Source organism: Mandrillus leucophaeus, unplaced genomic scaffold (assembly GCF_000951045.1).
Source record: "Mandrillus leucophaeus isolate KB7577 unplaced genomic scaffold, Mleu.le_1.0 Scaffold107, whole genome shotgun sequence".
Taxonomy (NCBI): Eukaryota; Metazoa; Chordata; class Mammalia; order Primates; family Cercopithecidae; genus Mandrillus; species Mandrillus leucophaeus.
Window position 1 is genome coordinate 4758113 of NW_012098876.1, and position 13373 is coordinate 4771485.

General features: G+C 33.6%; 1 protein-coding gene across 1 annotated transcript in view; it reads right to left on the reverse strand.

The window, feature by feature from the left end:
* Positions 1–13373, reverse strand: part of ZCWPW2 (zinc finger, CW type with PWWP domain 2) — a 108732-nt gene that overhangs the window by 21937 nt on the left and 73422 nt on the right. Inside the window, exon 4 of the mRNA XM_011985531.1 lies at positions 4791–4837. Coding sequence (XP_011840921.1) covers positions 4791–4837 — 47 coding nt within the window. The remainder of the gene's footprint in view (positions 1–4790; positions 4838–13373) is intronic.

Genomic DNA, 13373 nt, shown 5'->3' on the forward strand with positions numbered 1-13373 from the left:
TATGACATACTATTGTTTTCTCTCCAGGGGAGAAAAACAAAGGAGTTTTCAACTCTGCTATACTCACCCTTGACATGCATTTACCCTGTACTCCTCAGCTCCTCCCACTCCCACTGGCCATTTTGTGAAAACCACAAGTAGGCAGTTTGGCTGAAGTCAGATCCATCAAGTGAAAATCAAATACAAAAAAGGGTTAAGGAAATATATAAGTCTCAACAAAGACTTTTTCTTTTTTGTTTAAGGAGCAAATACAATAATCTGCACCAGAAAATTGGTATTCTGAAGCAAGGGATCTTTGCTTGCCTTCATAAATGGTGTATAAAAGGATTTGGAATCAGAGATTTATCTATTTTCTCTAATTGTAATATTTTACTACTAATTGTTATCCTATAGAACTCCTATAGACTTTAATTCAAGATAAAAGAGGTAAATCTTGCAATTTAATCAAGCAGGGTTAGTTATGAAGTTACTAAAGAGTATCTTGTTAAAATCACCCTCTGGAAGGGCATTTTAATACTGCCTTATAAGGAGGCAGTTTCCCTCTACAGATTTTGAGCATACGGCAAATGAAATTAGTATGAAAACAACTTTCTGGTGGGGTGTGGGTGGCTCATGCTTGTAATCCCAGCACTACGGGAGACCAAGGTGGGAGGATTATTTGAGCTCAGGAGTATCTTGTCTCTACAAAAAAAAAATACAAAAATTAGCCAGACAAGGTGGTGCACACTTGTGGTCCCAGGTACTTGGGAGGCTGAGGCAGAAGGATCACTTGAGCCTAGGAGGTCAAGGCTTCAGTGATCCATCTGTGTTCACGCCAGCGTATGCCAGCCTGGGCAACAGCCTTGCCTCAAAAAAAGAAAAATGAACTTTGTATGTTAAGATTTACACTGATGATTTAAAGTAATAAATGGATAAGATGGATAAATATTTACATTAGGAAACTTTCTGGGTAGGGAAAATTCTTTATTTTGATTAGGGATGGTAGTTTTATGAGTATATATATTTAAGAAAAATTCATCAAATTGTACACTTAAGATCTCTGCATTTCACTGTGTTTAAATTTTACTTCAATAAAAATTTAAATTATGAAAAGGTGAGTCAAGTTGGCTAAATAAAATTTATAGGAGGTACTCATTGCAGACTGTGCCCCTGCACTAGACCCCAATAATCCAGACCAAACTAGAATGGAGTCACTCGCACTAGGTGTCATGTAATCAAACTGAACTGAGACGTGAGCTAGTTTTCCAAAAACCAGAAGATTTCACAGCAACGAATAATAAGGGTCCCAGTCAATCTGAGCTGGCATAATAAGAAAATATCTTCTGCTTTAAGCCACACAAGGAGAGTAACTTGAAGTAACCTGATGCTAACCAACCTAGTTTTTTTGCACAATGCTGTTTCCTTCTTCCTACTGGAGCTGCCTTACAAAAGCTGATCATTCTGCTAATCCCAGTAGAGCACCCTTCTATTTCATAGATAAGATGCTGCCAGATTCATGAATCACTAATAAAAGCCAATTTGATCTTTAAACTCGATTTGTTGAAAATTTCTTCTCTAAAAACTTAAAAAAAAAAAAAAAAAAAAACAACTAACTATATTAATAGTACTGAAAATGGCAAAATGGTGATGGAATACCTGAATGATTCAAGTCTGGGGGACACTGGCCTATGGAAAGGTGAATAATGCCCACAAAGTAGAACACAAAAGGAAATTAAATGAGTTTTGAAGCCTGACTGTGACTCTTCCCAAGGGGTTCTGCTCCTTGCTATTCTTTTCTGAGATTTCTCTCTGCCTAAGGCTAGAACCCAGCAGTAGGAATCTGCTATAATATATTTATCTTCTGGGAAGGATGCATATAAAGCTAAATAAATTAAGTGAGTTGCAGTACATGAATTCCATATTAATAGCAAGCTTAGCAATTAACACAAATATCCAGACATCTAGTCATAAAATGTAAGCAACTTATCCTGTTAATTGGGCTAATGAAAATTTTCTGCTTGTTACGGAAATTTTTGTAATAACTTTGGAGAGAAATACTTTTTATCAGAAAACATAATAGCTGAAATTCCTCATATTTAAATGTATAAATCAAGAAAGTGGTCCTTAATTTTGTTGTTCAAATAGTAAGTTAAGTTATTGGTATTAATAAGTTTTAGGGAAAAAGATACACATAATTTCTGTATGTAAGCAAAAAATTAAAAAATAGATCCTTTTCCAGTTAGTAATAATATCTGGGATAGAGTTAATTAGAAATATGTAAAATTCTCTATTGAAAAAACGAAATAAAAATGAATAATCAAACTATGTTTCTACATGGATGCATTTAATATTTTAAACATGAAATTTTTCCCTAAATTGGTACATAGATTTTTTTTACCTCATGTTATAGCAACAACAACAAGTTATGATGTAAACTGGCAACAACATCTTTATTATACTAATACTTGTCAATGACAATTATGGCATTTGCAAGCACTGATGATGAGAACACTTCAACATAATCCTTCTACTGGAAAATGTCCTTAAAAAAACAATTCAACAAATAGGGTAGGAGAGAAAGCTATACTGATGAAGCTTTTCATCACTTTTTCCAACAACAATAGAAGAAAGGTTAAGTGAATTGTGAAACATATTTTATATTAATGAAAAAGCAGTCTTCAAAGCATGTCAAAAAAAAACACTGAATGCCCCAAAAGAGACAATTTTACTATATACAGAAAAAGAACTAAAAAACATTTAAAAGGAAAATCAGAAAATGTTTGTAACATATTGACAAATTATTAATAACTAATAAGAGTGTCCATGCCTACAAATCAATCAGAAAAAATATAAGCCCAAGAAAAAATGGGTAAGGGTATAATTAGGCAATTTTCAGAAGAAAACCTAGGCAAATACCATTTAGGAAATAGGCATGGGCAAAGATTTCATGACTAAAACACCAAAAGCAATGGCAACAAAAGTCAGAGTTGACAAATGGGATCTAATTAAACTAAACAGCTTCTGAACAGCAAAAGAAACGATCATCAGAGTTAACAGGCAACCTACAGAATGGGAGAAATTTCCTGCAATCCATACATCTGACAAAGGGCTAATATCCAGAATCTACAAGGCACTTAAACAAATTTACCAGAAAAAAACAACCATCCACATCAAAAAGTGGGTGAAGGATATGAACAGACACTTCTCAAAAGAAGACATTTATGCAGGCCAACAAACATATGAAAAAAAGCTCATCATCACTGGTCATTAGAGAAATGCAAATCAAAATCACAATGAGATATCATCTCACGCCAGTTAGAATGGCGATCATTAAAAAGTCAGGAAATAACAGATGCTAGAGAGGAGGTGGACACTTTTACACTGTTTACACTTTTACACTGTTGGTGGGAGTATAAATTAGTTCAACCATTGTGGAAGACAATGAGGGGAATCCTCAAGGATTTAGACCCAGAAATACCATTTGACCCAGCAATCCCATTACTGGATATATACCCAAAGGATTATATATAATTCTACTATGAAGACACATGCACATGTATGTTTATTTATGCACTGTTTACAATAACAAAGACTTGGCCCACGGCACTGAACCTGAGAACAGTACTGCCTTTGTTAAGAAAAATTGGTACAAATAAAGCAATATATAGAAACATTTAGTTATTATCTTTATAGTCTTTGATTCTAAATATCATTTAGCAAAGATTAAAATAAACCTATCCACATTAACAATACTGCACTACTTCACGTATTCCTGTCTAAATCTCCAGATGAACACACAAAACCTATATCCTTTCTTTTATAAAGAGCAACCTTGTTTTCTATGATACTGAATTCCTCTCTGCAAAGAAGCTGAACAATATTCAGCCAGTGAACAGCCAAGATTCCTTTTATAAGCCAAAAAGCAAAAAGATAAAACAACACCTGATTTTAGAGGGACTCATAAAATGTACATATTCAGAATACAAAAATGATGCCCATCCTTTGCCTAATCATCTGTAGATACATGCCCAACATCCTTTTCTGTTCCTCGAGGTTACACTTGACCTTCCCTGGATCTGCTCTGCTTCACCACTCAACATGGGAAATCTCACCATAGGCTTTTTGTTCTATCATAATTCCTTTTATTGTGGCACTAGTATATGTCCACAAGTATTTGTTTTAGGCACCAATTCTTTCTCTTTATTTAGTGGTAAGAACATCATCTCTTGAGGAGAATGTCAAGGTTCATCCTGTCTCAACCAAGTTGTTGACAATAAGTAGAGTTAAACAACTCTCTGAATACAATATTCAGAATAATGTATTACATTTTAATAATTCTTTAAAAATGCTGCTGACAATTTTCATTTAAAACATTCCAGGTTCAGAAAATTCATTAAGATGGCTGATACTGTTCTCTACTTAAGTTTAAGGTAGATGCCATGTTGAGCAGTAAATTCTACGTAAATTTTCTATGAGACTGTGTACACACATTACAGTAATATAGTATATAAAAATATTTTAGTATATGAGTATGTATATGAAATATAATTTAAGTAAAAGCACTCATTGACTTGTTTACTTACAGTTCTCTATTGTTCTAATTTCTGATAGTCCTATAACATTAATATAAGTAACCATAAATATTAATTTCCTCATATTAACCTAAGAAAGGAAACATACTGAAGTAACATTTAGAAGAAAAAGTGGATTGTATGTCATTGTTTGTTTTTAAATAATTTAATTTTCTTTAAAGAATAGTGTTAAATGAAATTTGAAGTTTGTATATTTTATATAATAAAACACAATCTTACCCCTTTCTTGGCCAGTGCAGCAACTTTGTCATGTGTTCTGGATTTATCTGTAAGACAATGAAACATGGCTGCTTCAAAAAAGTGCCTATGTTCCCACTCAAATAAATACTGAGTTACACAATTAGAATTTTCTACTTTCTCATTACTATTATAACATTATTTTGTTCCAGTTGTCCCTTTAATTAATATGCTAATAAACTAAGCTTCCCATTGTTTAGTAGAGCAATGCAATCCAAAAGTAATAATACGAACATTTTTATATTTATTTGGCAAATTTCTTCGCTTAAAGTTGGTTAGTTGGATATCCTCAAGTTGTCTAGTATATCTGATTTCTAGGTTCTGGGGAGCTTGTGTGCTCTGAAGTATATAGGATCTAAAATTGAATCCTAGCTGCCTCCATTTTCATATCTATCTATTATATGCTGGACATGGGACAAGGACTTTATATAGATATCTTATTTAATTATCATTATAACCTTGTAAAGTACGCAGCCTCGCCTCACTTCACAGCTGAGGTAAATAATGTATCCTGCCTGAGGTCATGCAGCTTGGCCAGAACCATCTGATCACAAGCCTCTTTTCCAGAATGTCTGTCGTCTCCATTTGGGACCACTGAGCTACCAACAGTGCCTCAGAGAAAGACTCAGCAAGAATGGAAACTACTAGTACATTTTCTCATTATACTACTCCTAAATTTAGTACATTTTCTCATTATTCCACTCCTAAAAACAGAATAATTAGTAACCAAATAGTTCATAAAAAACTATCCCAGGATATTATTTTGAGATATGCTAAAGCAGGTATGTGTGTATATGTACCTATTGGTTACGACTGTTGTCATAAAATATAGAAACTCAGAGGAACAGGTTACTATATTCATTCCTACAACTGGCTGGTCACATGTAAACTATCCTCTTTCCTATATCCAGCTGTATACTTGAGATGATCCCTCTTTCTGGAACACCCTTTCTCTCCACTGATGAACGTATAAGGTTATGTGCCACTACAGATATTCCTCTGATTAGGATAAAACTCCACCTCTTTTGCAAAATCATAGTCATATTAAGCCATGAAACTTTCTTCTTTGTATTATGGTTAGTTACGAACATGTCTAAGTATTCTGTGACTTGAATATTCTTCAAAAGCAGGGACCACATTTTATATGCAGTAAGTGTTCAATATTACTTATAAATAAAAATGTATATGTATTTCATCCAAAATCTCCTATGAATCTGAAATATATATTTTACCTGAAAAAAATTACTGTAATGTATTAATTAACATATATTGATCATTTACTTGGTATCAGCTACTATATTAGACAGTATAAGATATAAAACAATGCACATGCTCTTAGACTCTCTTTATTTATAAACCAGGGGTAATAATTATTTTTCTTAAACTTTTAGTTTCAAGGGTACATGTACTTATTTGCTATACAGATACATTGTGTATTGCAGGGTTTGATGTACATATTATTTTATCACCCAGGTAGTAAGCATAGTACCCAATAGGTAGGTTTTCAATCCTCACCCTCTTTCCACCCTCCACTCTCAAGTAGGCCCCAGTGTCTATTGTTTCCTTTTTTGTGATCACGTGTACTCAATGTTTAGTTCTCACTTATAAGTGACAACATGCAGTGCTTGATTGTCTGTTCCTACATTATCTTGCTTAGGATAATGACCTCCAGTCCCAACCATGTTGCTGAAAGGACATTATCTTGTTCTTTTACATGACTGCATAGCATTCCATAGTGAATATGTACCATATTTTCTTTATCCAGTCTACAATTAATGGGTGTCTAAGTTAATTTCATGTCTTTGCTATTGAAAATAGTGCTGCAATGAACATATGTGTGCATATATCTTCATGGTAGAATGATTTATATTTCTATGGGTATATATCCCAAAAATGGGATTCCTGGGTCAAATGATGGTTCAGGTTTAAGTTTTTGAAAAATTGTCAAACTGCTTTGCACAGTCACTGAACTAAATTACATTACCACAAGTAGTATATAGCATTCCCTTTCCTCTGCAACCTCGCCAGTATTTGTTATCTTTTGACTTTGTATTAATAACCATTCTGACTACTGTGAGATACTATCTCATTATGGTTTTGATTTGCATTTCTCTAAGGGCCAGTGATGTTGAGCATTTTTTCATATGCTCATTAGCCACATGTATGTCTTCTTTTGAAAAGTGTCTGTTCATGTCCTTTGCCCACTTTTTAATGGGGTTATTTTTTGCTTATTAGAAATGCTGGACATCAGACCTTTTTCAGATGCAGAGTTTGCAAATATTTTCTCCCACTCTGTGGACTGTCTATTTACTCTGTTGATAGTTTCGTTTGTTGTAAAAAGCTCTTTAGTTTAATTAGGTCCAGGAGTAAAAATGATTACCTCACTAGTATATTGTGAGATTTAAATAGAATAAGCTACTTAATTAAAACTCCTAAAACAATGTCTGAAAATCAACAAATATTCACTTCCATTTTAGCTAATAGACATGGTGTGTGTGTGTGTGTGTGTGGGTGTATGTGTGAAAGAGACAGAAAGAAAGACAGAGATCTTGATCTTTGGAATACTAGGAAAAACACTTTAGTGATTATATATTTCACTACTGTATCATCTTTTTAGGTGACTCTACCATTCTTCCATCTAAATAATTATTTTCATCTTTTTAACATAGTTAGAAATAATTGATGAGTAATAATAAAATAGCAACATGTTTCAAGAAATAGGAAAAAATAAGATCACAAAAATTTCATAGTATATTTTGGGATTAATGACGTGTAAAGGGCCCGGTAGAACCTTATAGTAATAAAAAGATACAATAAATTTTGTTGTATCTTAAAAAAAGTAAATTTACTCTTTGTTCTTTTGAAAATCTCTAATAAGGATAGAAGTCATGGTGAAATATCAATCATTAAAAATAGTTAAAATTGAACAAAAAGAAACTCAAAAACTAAAATTGGAGTCTATGTATCTGGATGGGACAGAGAGAGTTAACCAAAATGGATGTTTGCTATGTTTCCTGTCAAAATATACCTCATTCTTACATAAATTTGCTAACATGGCAATGAATTGGGAACAGAAATATGTGAACTGTTGTTCAAGGAGCTTTTTATGCTCAAAAGTTATAAAAACCATCTTCCAATAAAAGTAGAGTATCTTGGGGAGTATCAAAAACCACATTGATTTTCAAATGCCTAAGGAAAATTCTTATGTAATATTTGAAACATTATGATCAGTAGTAATTTCTTTATTAATAATAACAGTAGGTCTATGTTCAACTTCAGCAAAAATTAACAACCTTCTAAAAGCTAAATTTTCTCTTGTGAGAAAGATTTAATTTCCTTCCTTCAGAAATCTCTGCATGGAGGGACTCTCACCATAAAGAGTGAAAAGCAGTTAACAGGAAATGTAGATGTGGATAATGAAAAGGGCCTTCACTCCTCCTTTGAGCTATATCCAAGTCATATTTTTAAAGTGCAAAAGAGGAGCTGCTGGTAGTAAATGAAAATGTTCTAAATGAGTAGAGGTGGTTATGACTCATGACCCAGAACAGATGTTACTGATTTTTTACTTACAACTATATTAGGGAGAAATACAAATATTAACATAATTCAATGATTTCTCTTCTTTAAATAATTTTTTTAAACCTTGTGTATTCATGGACTCTGAAACATTTGTCAGTTTTTGTTTGTTTAACTGTGATAGCTGAGAGCATTTTCGTAAAAATGTAGAGGACATTCAATTTCTGGTCTGGAATGTAAGGAGCTTAGAAGGTTGCCACTAGAGTCCAACAACATGTACAAAGGTGAGCAAAATGAAAAATGAACAACTCTTTTCAGATCCTTTGGAGAAGTGAGGTCACCGGGAAAACTGATGTCCCCAAATTTGGAGAAAAAGACAGGTAAATACAGAGAATCACAACCCACCTGAGCAGGGTGGAAACTAGTATAGGGGTAGGAAAACATGAACTTCAATTGACAAACTTCTAGAAACTCTGTGGGAACAAGCCTGAGACAAAAACTCCAGGGGGACCTAGTCATGGTGGGAGGGGCACACACTTTTGTTGAGTTTTACCTGAAGGAGCTCTACCAGGTTCTCGCAGAGAAGATTAGGGAAATATCTCCTGGTTCCATCAAGGGGAGGAGAAAAGTAATCATTTTGAAATAATCAGACCATTCTGTACTTCTTAGCAAGGCCTGCCCTGAGGAGAAACTATTTTACCAGAGCCTAACCTATTGAGGGATTTTCAAAGCCTAACCCCAGCCTGACCTGGGGGAAACAAAATACCCAACTCCAGCCCCTTCTAGCCATCCTTTACCATCTATGTAGGTGAAGAAAATAAAAGGAAGTTGGAGGAAAGCCTTTATGAAGTTTACAGCCTAGGACTGAGACTTTATGATAGGAACATAGAATGCTTTCCCTCCCCCTCATGTCTTACCACTGTACTGCTAAACTATCATGATTGCAGTTATTTTACCCAGAACATCATGCCCACCTTTCAATAAAAATTTATAAGGCATACTAAAAGGCAAAAAAGAAAATTTGAAGAGAAAGAGCAAGCAGCAGGACCAGATCAAGATATGGCAGGGATGATGGGATTATCAGCTCGTGAATTTAAAACAACTATGATTAATATGCTAAAAGCTATAGTGTTAAAAGTAGACAACATGCGAGAACAGATGAGTAATGTAAGTAAAGAAATGAAAATTCTAAGAAAGATTCATAAGAAATACTTGAGAGCAAAAGTACTGTAACAGAAATGAAGAATGTGTTTGATATGCTCATCAGGAGACTCAACATAGCTAAGGAAACAATCTTTGAGCTTCAGGATATATCAATAAAAACCACCAAAACTAAAAAAACTGAAAAAGAGAAAATACTGAAAAAAATAATAAAACAGTATATCCAAGAACTGTGTGACAACTAGAAAAGTGTGACATACACGTAATAGGTATACCAGAATGAAAAGAGATACAGGAACAACAACAAAAAAAAATTGACACAATAATAACTGATAATTTCCCCCAAATTAATATCAGATGCCAAACCATAGACCCAGAAGCTCAGGAAATACCAAGTAATATAAATGCCAAAAATCTACATGTCATATTCAAACTGCAGAAAATAAAAGATTAAAAATAAAATCTTGAAAGAAGTCAGAGAAAAAACCCACTTTACCAATAGAAGAGTAAAGATAAGAACTACATCAAACTTTTCCTCAAAAACCATGCAATCGATAAAACAGTTGAGCAAAATAAAGTGTTGACAAAATAACCCACCCACCTAGAATTATACACTCTGAAATTACTTTTCTTTCTTTTTTTTTTTTTTCCATTTAGAAAACATGTTTCTTAATTCTTTTTTTTTTTTTTCTTTTGAGATAGGATCTTGCTCTGTGCTTAGGTCAGAGTGAAGTGGCACAATCATGGCTCACTGCAGCCTCAACCTCCTGGGCTCAAGCGATACTCCCACTTCAGTCTCCTGCATAGCTGGGACTACAGATGAATACCTGGTTAATTTTTGAATTTTTTATAGAGACAGAATCTCACCATGTTGTCCAGGCTGGTCTCAAACTCTGAGCTCAAGTGATCCTCCTGCCTCAGCCTCCTAAAGTGCTGAGATTACAGGCCTGAGCCACAATGCATGGCCTGTGAAATTATTTTTCAAAAGTAAAGGAGAAATAAAGACTTTCTCAGGCAAAAAAAAAAAAAAAAGGAGGCATTTGTTGCCAATAGAACTGCCTTGCAAGGAATACTAAAAGAAGTTCTTCCGAGAGAAGAAAAATAATATAAGTTAGAAAGTCAGATCTGCACAAAGACAAGAAGAGCATTGAAAACTGACTAAGTAAAGGTAAAGTAAAAACTTTTTTCCTTTTTTTATTCTTAATTGATCTAACAGATAACAGTTTGTTTAAAATAATCATGATATACTTAATTACGTATGTTTATGCATGCATCTTTTTGTGTGCATGCATATATGCTTATACATGAGTAAAATGAATGATATCAATGATAGCAGGGATGAGAAGGAAGAATTAGGCATAGTCTGTAATAAGATATTTGTACTACCCATGAAACAGGATAATTATTTGTAAGTGAGATTTGAATTAGTTGTAAATGTATATTGCAAACTCTAGGGCAACAACTAAAAAAAGTTTTTGAAAAAGTGTAACTGATAATTGGTATGCTAAGAGGGAAGAAAATGGAATTATTTAAAATCTCAAAATCACAAAGACAGGAAAAGAGTGAAAGACAAAAACAGTAACAAAGAAAAAGGGCACCACTAAAAATAGTTTTAAAAAAGTATAATTGATAATTGATATGTCAACAGGGAAGAAAATGCAATTACATAAAATCTCAAAATCACAAAGACAGAAAAAGAGTAAAAGGCAAAAATAGTAACAAAGAAAAAGGGCAATAAATAGAAAATAATAATAAATATGGCAACTATTAATCCATGATATTAAAAATAATCATTTTAAATATTAATGGCCTACATGGATGAATTAAAAGAAAAGTATATCATGCTAATCCTAATGAAAAGGAAGTAGGAGGAGTTATATTAATTTGAAACATAGCAGACTTCAGAGTAAGGAACGTTATCAAGAATAAAGAAGGTCATATAAAATAATAAAGAAGTCAGTACTCAAGAAGACTTGCAACCTTTAATGTACATGCACCTAACAACAGAGCATCAAAATATGAGAGGCAAAAACTGATGGAACTGTAGATAGAAATAAATAAATCTACTATTATAGCTAGAGGCTTCAACAGCCCTCTGTCAGAAATGAACAAATCCAGCAAAAAGAAAATCAGTAAAGACACAGTTGAACTCAAAAGCACCATCAATCAACTGGATATATTTGACATCTGTAATCTACTTCATCCAACAACAGCAGAATACACATCCTTTTTGAGCCCACATGAAACATTCAGAAAAACGGACCACATTCTGGGCAATAAAAAATACCTTAACACATTTAAAAGAATAGATATAATACAATGTCTCCTTGCAGACCAAAATGGAATTAAGCCAGAAACTGGTAACAGAGAGAGAGAGGTGGAAATTCAAAATACTTGGAGATTAAGGAACACACTTCTAAGTAACACATAGATCAAAGAAAAAAAAAAAAACTCAAGAAAAATTTTAAAATATTTTGAACTAAATGAAAATGAAAATACAACTTATCAATCACGGGATGCAGCAAAAGCAATGTTCAGAGGAAAATTTATAGCATTGAATTCATCTATTACAAAAGAAAAAAGCTCTAAAATCAATAATCTAAGCTTCTACTTTGGAAATTAGAAGAAAAAGAACAGACTGAATCCAAAGTAAGCAGAAGAAAAAAATAAAAGAGCAGAAATCAATGAAATTGAAGACAGTAGATAGAGAAAAATCAATACAACCATAAGCTAGTTCTTTGAAAGATCAGTAAATTTGATGACTAAAGAGAGGAAGGAAGGAAGGAAAGAAGGAAGGAAGGAAGGAAGGAAGGAAGGAAGGAGAAAGTAAAGAAGGAAGGAAGGAAAGGAAGGAAGGAAGGAAAGAAGGAAGGAAGGAAGGAAGGAAGGAAGGAAGGAGAGAGAAGGAAGGAAGGAGAGAGAAGGAAGGAAGACAAGAAGGAAGGAAGACAGGAAGACAGGAAGGAAGGAAGACAGGAAGACAGGAAGGAAGGAAGACAGGAAGACAGGAAGGAAGACAGGAAGGCAGGAAGGAAGGAAGGCAGGAAGAAAGGAAGGAAGGAAGGGAGGGAGGGGGAGAGACAGGAAGGAAGGAGGAAAGGGAGAGAGGCAGGTGGGCACATATTACTAATACTAGAAATGAAAGAGGTAGACATTATAACAAATCCCATGGGCATTAAAAGAAAATAAAGGAACATTATGAACAACTCTATGCCCACAAATTTTATAACCTAGATGAAATGGACCAATTTCTTGAAAGAGTCACTCTGCTAAAATTCTACAAAAAGAAACAGGCAATCTGAATAGACCTATACTACTAAAGAAATTGAATCAATATAATAACCTTCCAAAACAAAAAGCAGCAAGCCCAGATGGGTTCACTGGTGAATGCTATCAAACATATAGGAAGAAATATGCCAATTCTCCATAACCTTTTCCAGAAGATATAAGCAGAGAAAATACTTTCTAACTCATTCAATGCAAGGTAGTTCAAAAATTGGAAACCAATTAATTTAATCAATCAATTGCATTAACAGCATAAAGAAGAAAAAAAAACACCTCAGGAAACAAGGAAGACAGGGGAACTTCCTCAGCTTCATAAAGAGCATTTACAAAATATCTAAAGCTAGTATCATATTTAATGGTAACAAGCTAGAAGCTGTCATGCTAAGATGAAGAACAAGTCAAGGGTTTTCTCACTCACCACTCTTCTCAATATTGTACTGGAATTTCTAGATAACACGGTAAGACAATAAATGAAAATAAAAGGTATATAGATTTGGAAAGAAGAAATAAAAGTCTCTTTGCACATGATATGATTGTCTATGTAGTAAATCCAAAAGAATAGACAAAAAAAAAATCCTGTAATTAATAATAGATTATAGCAAG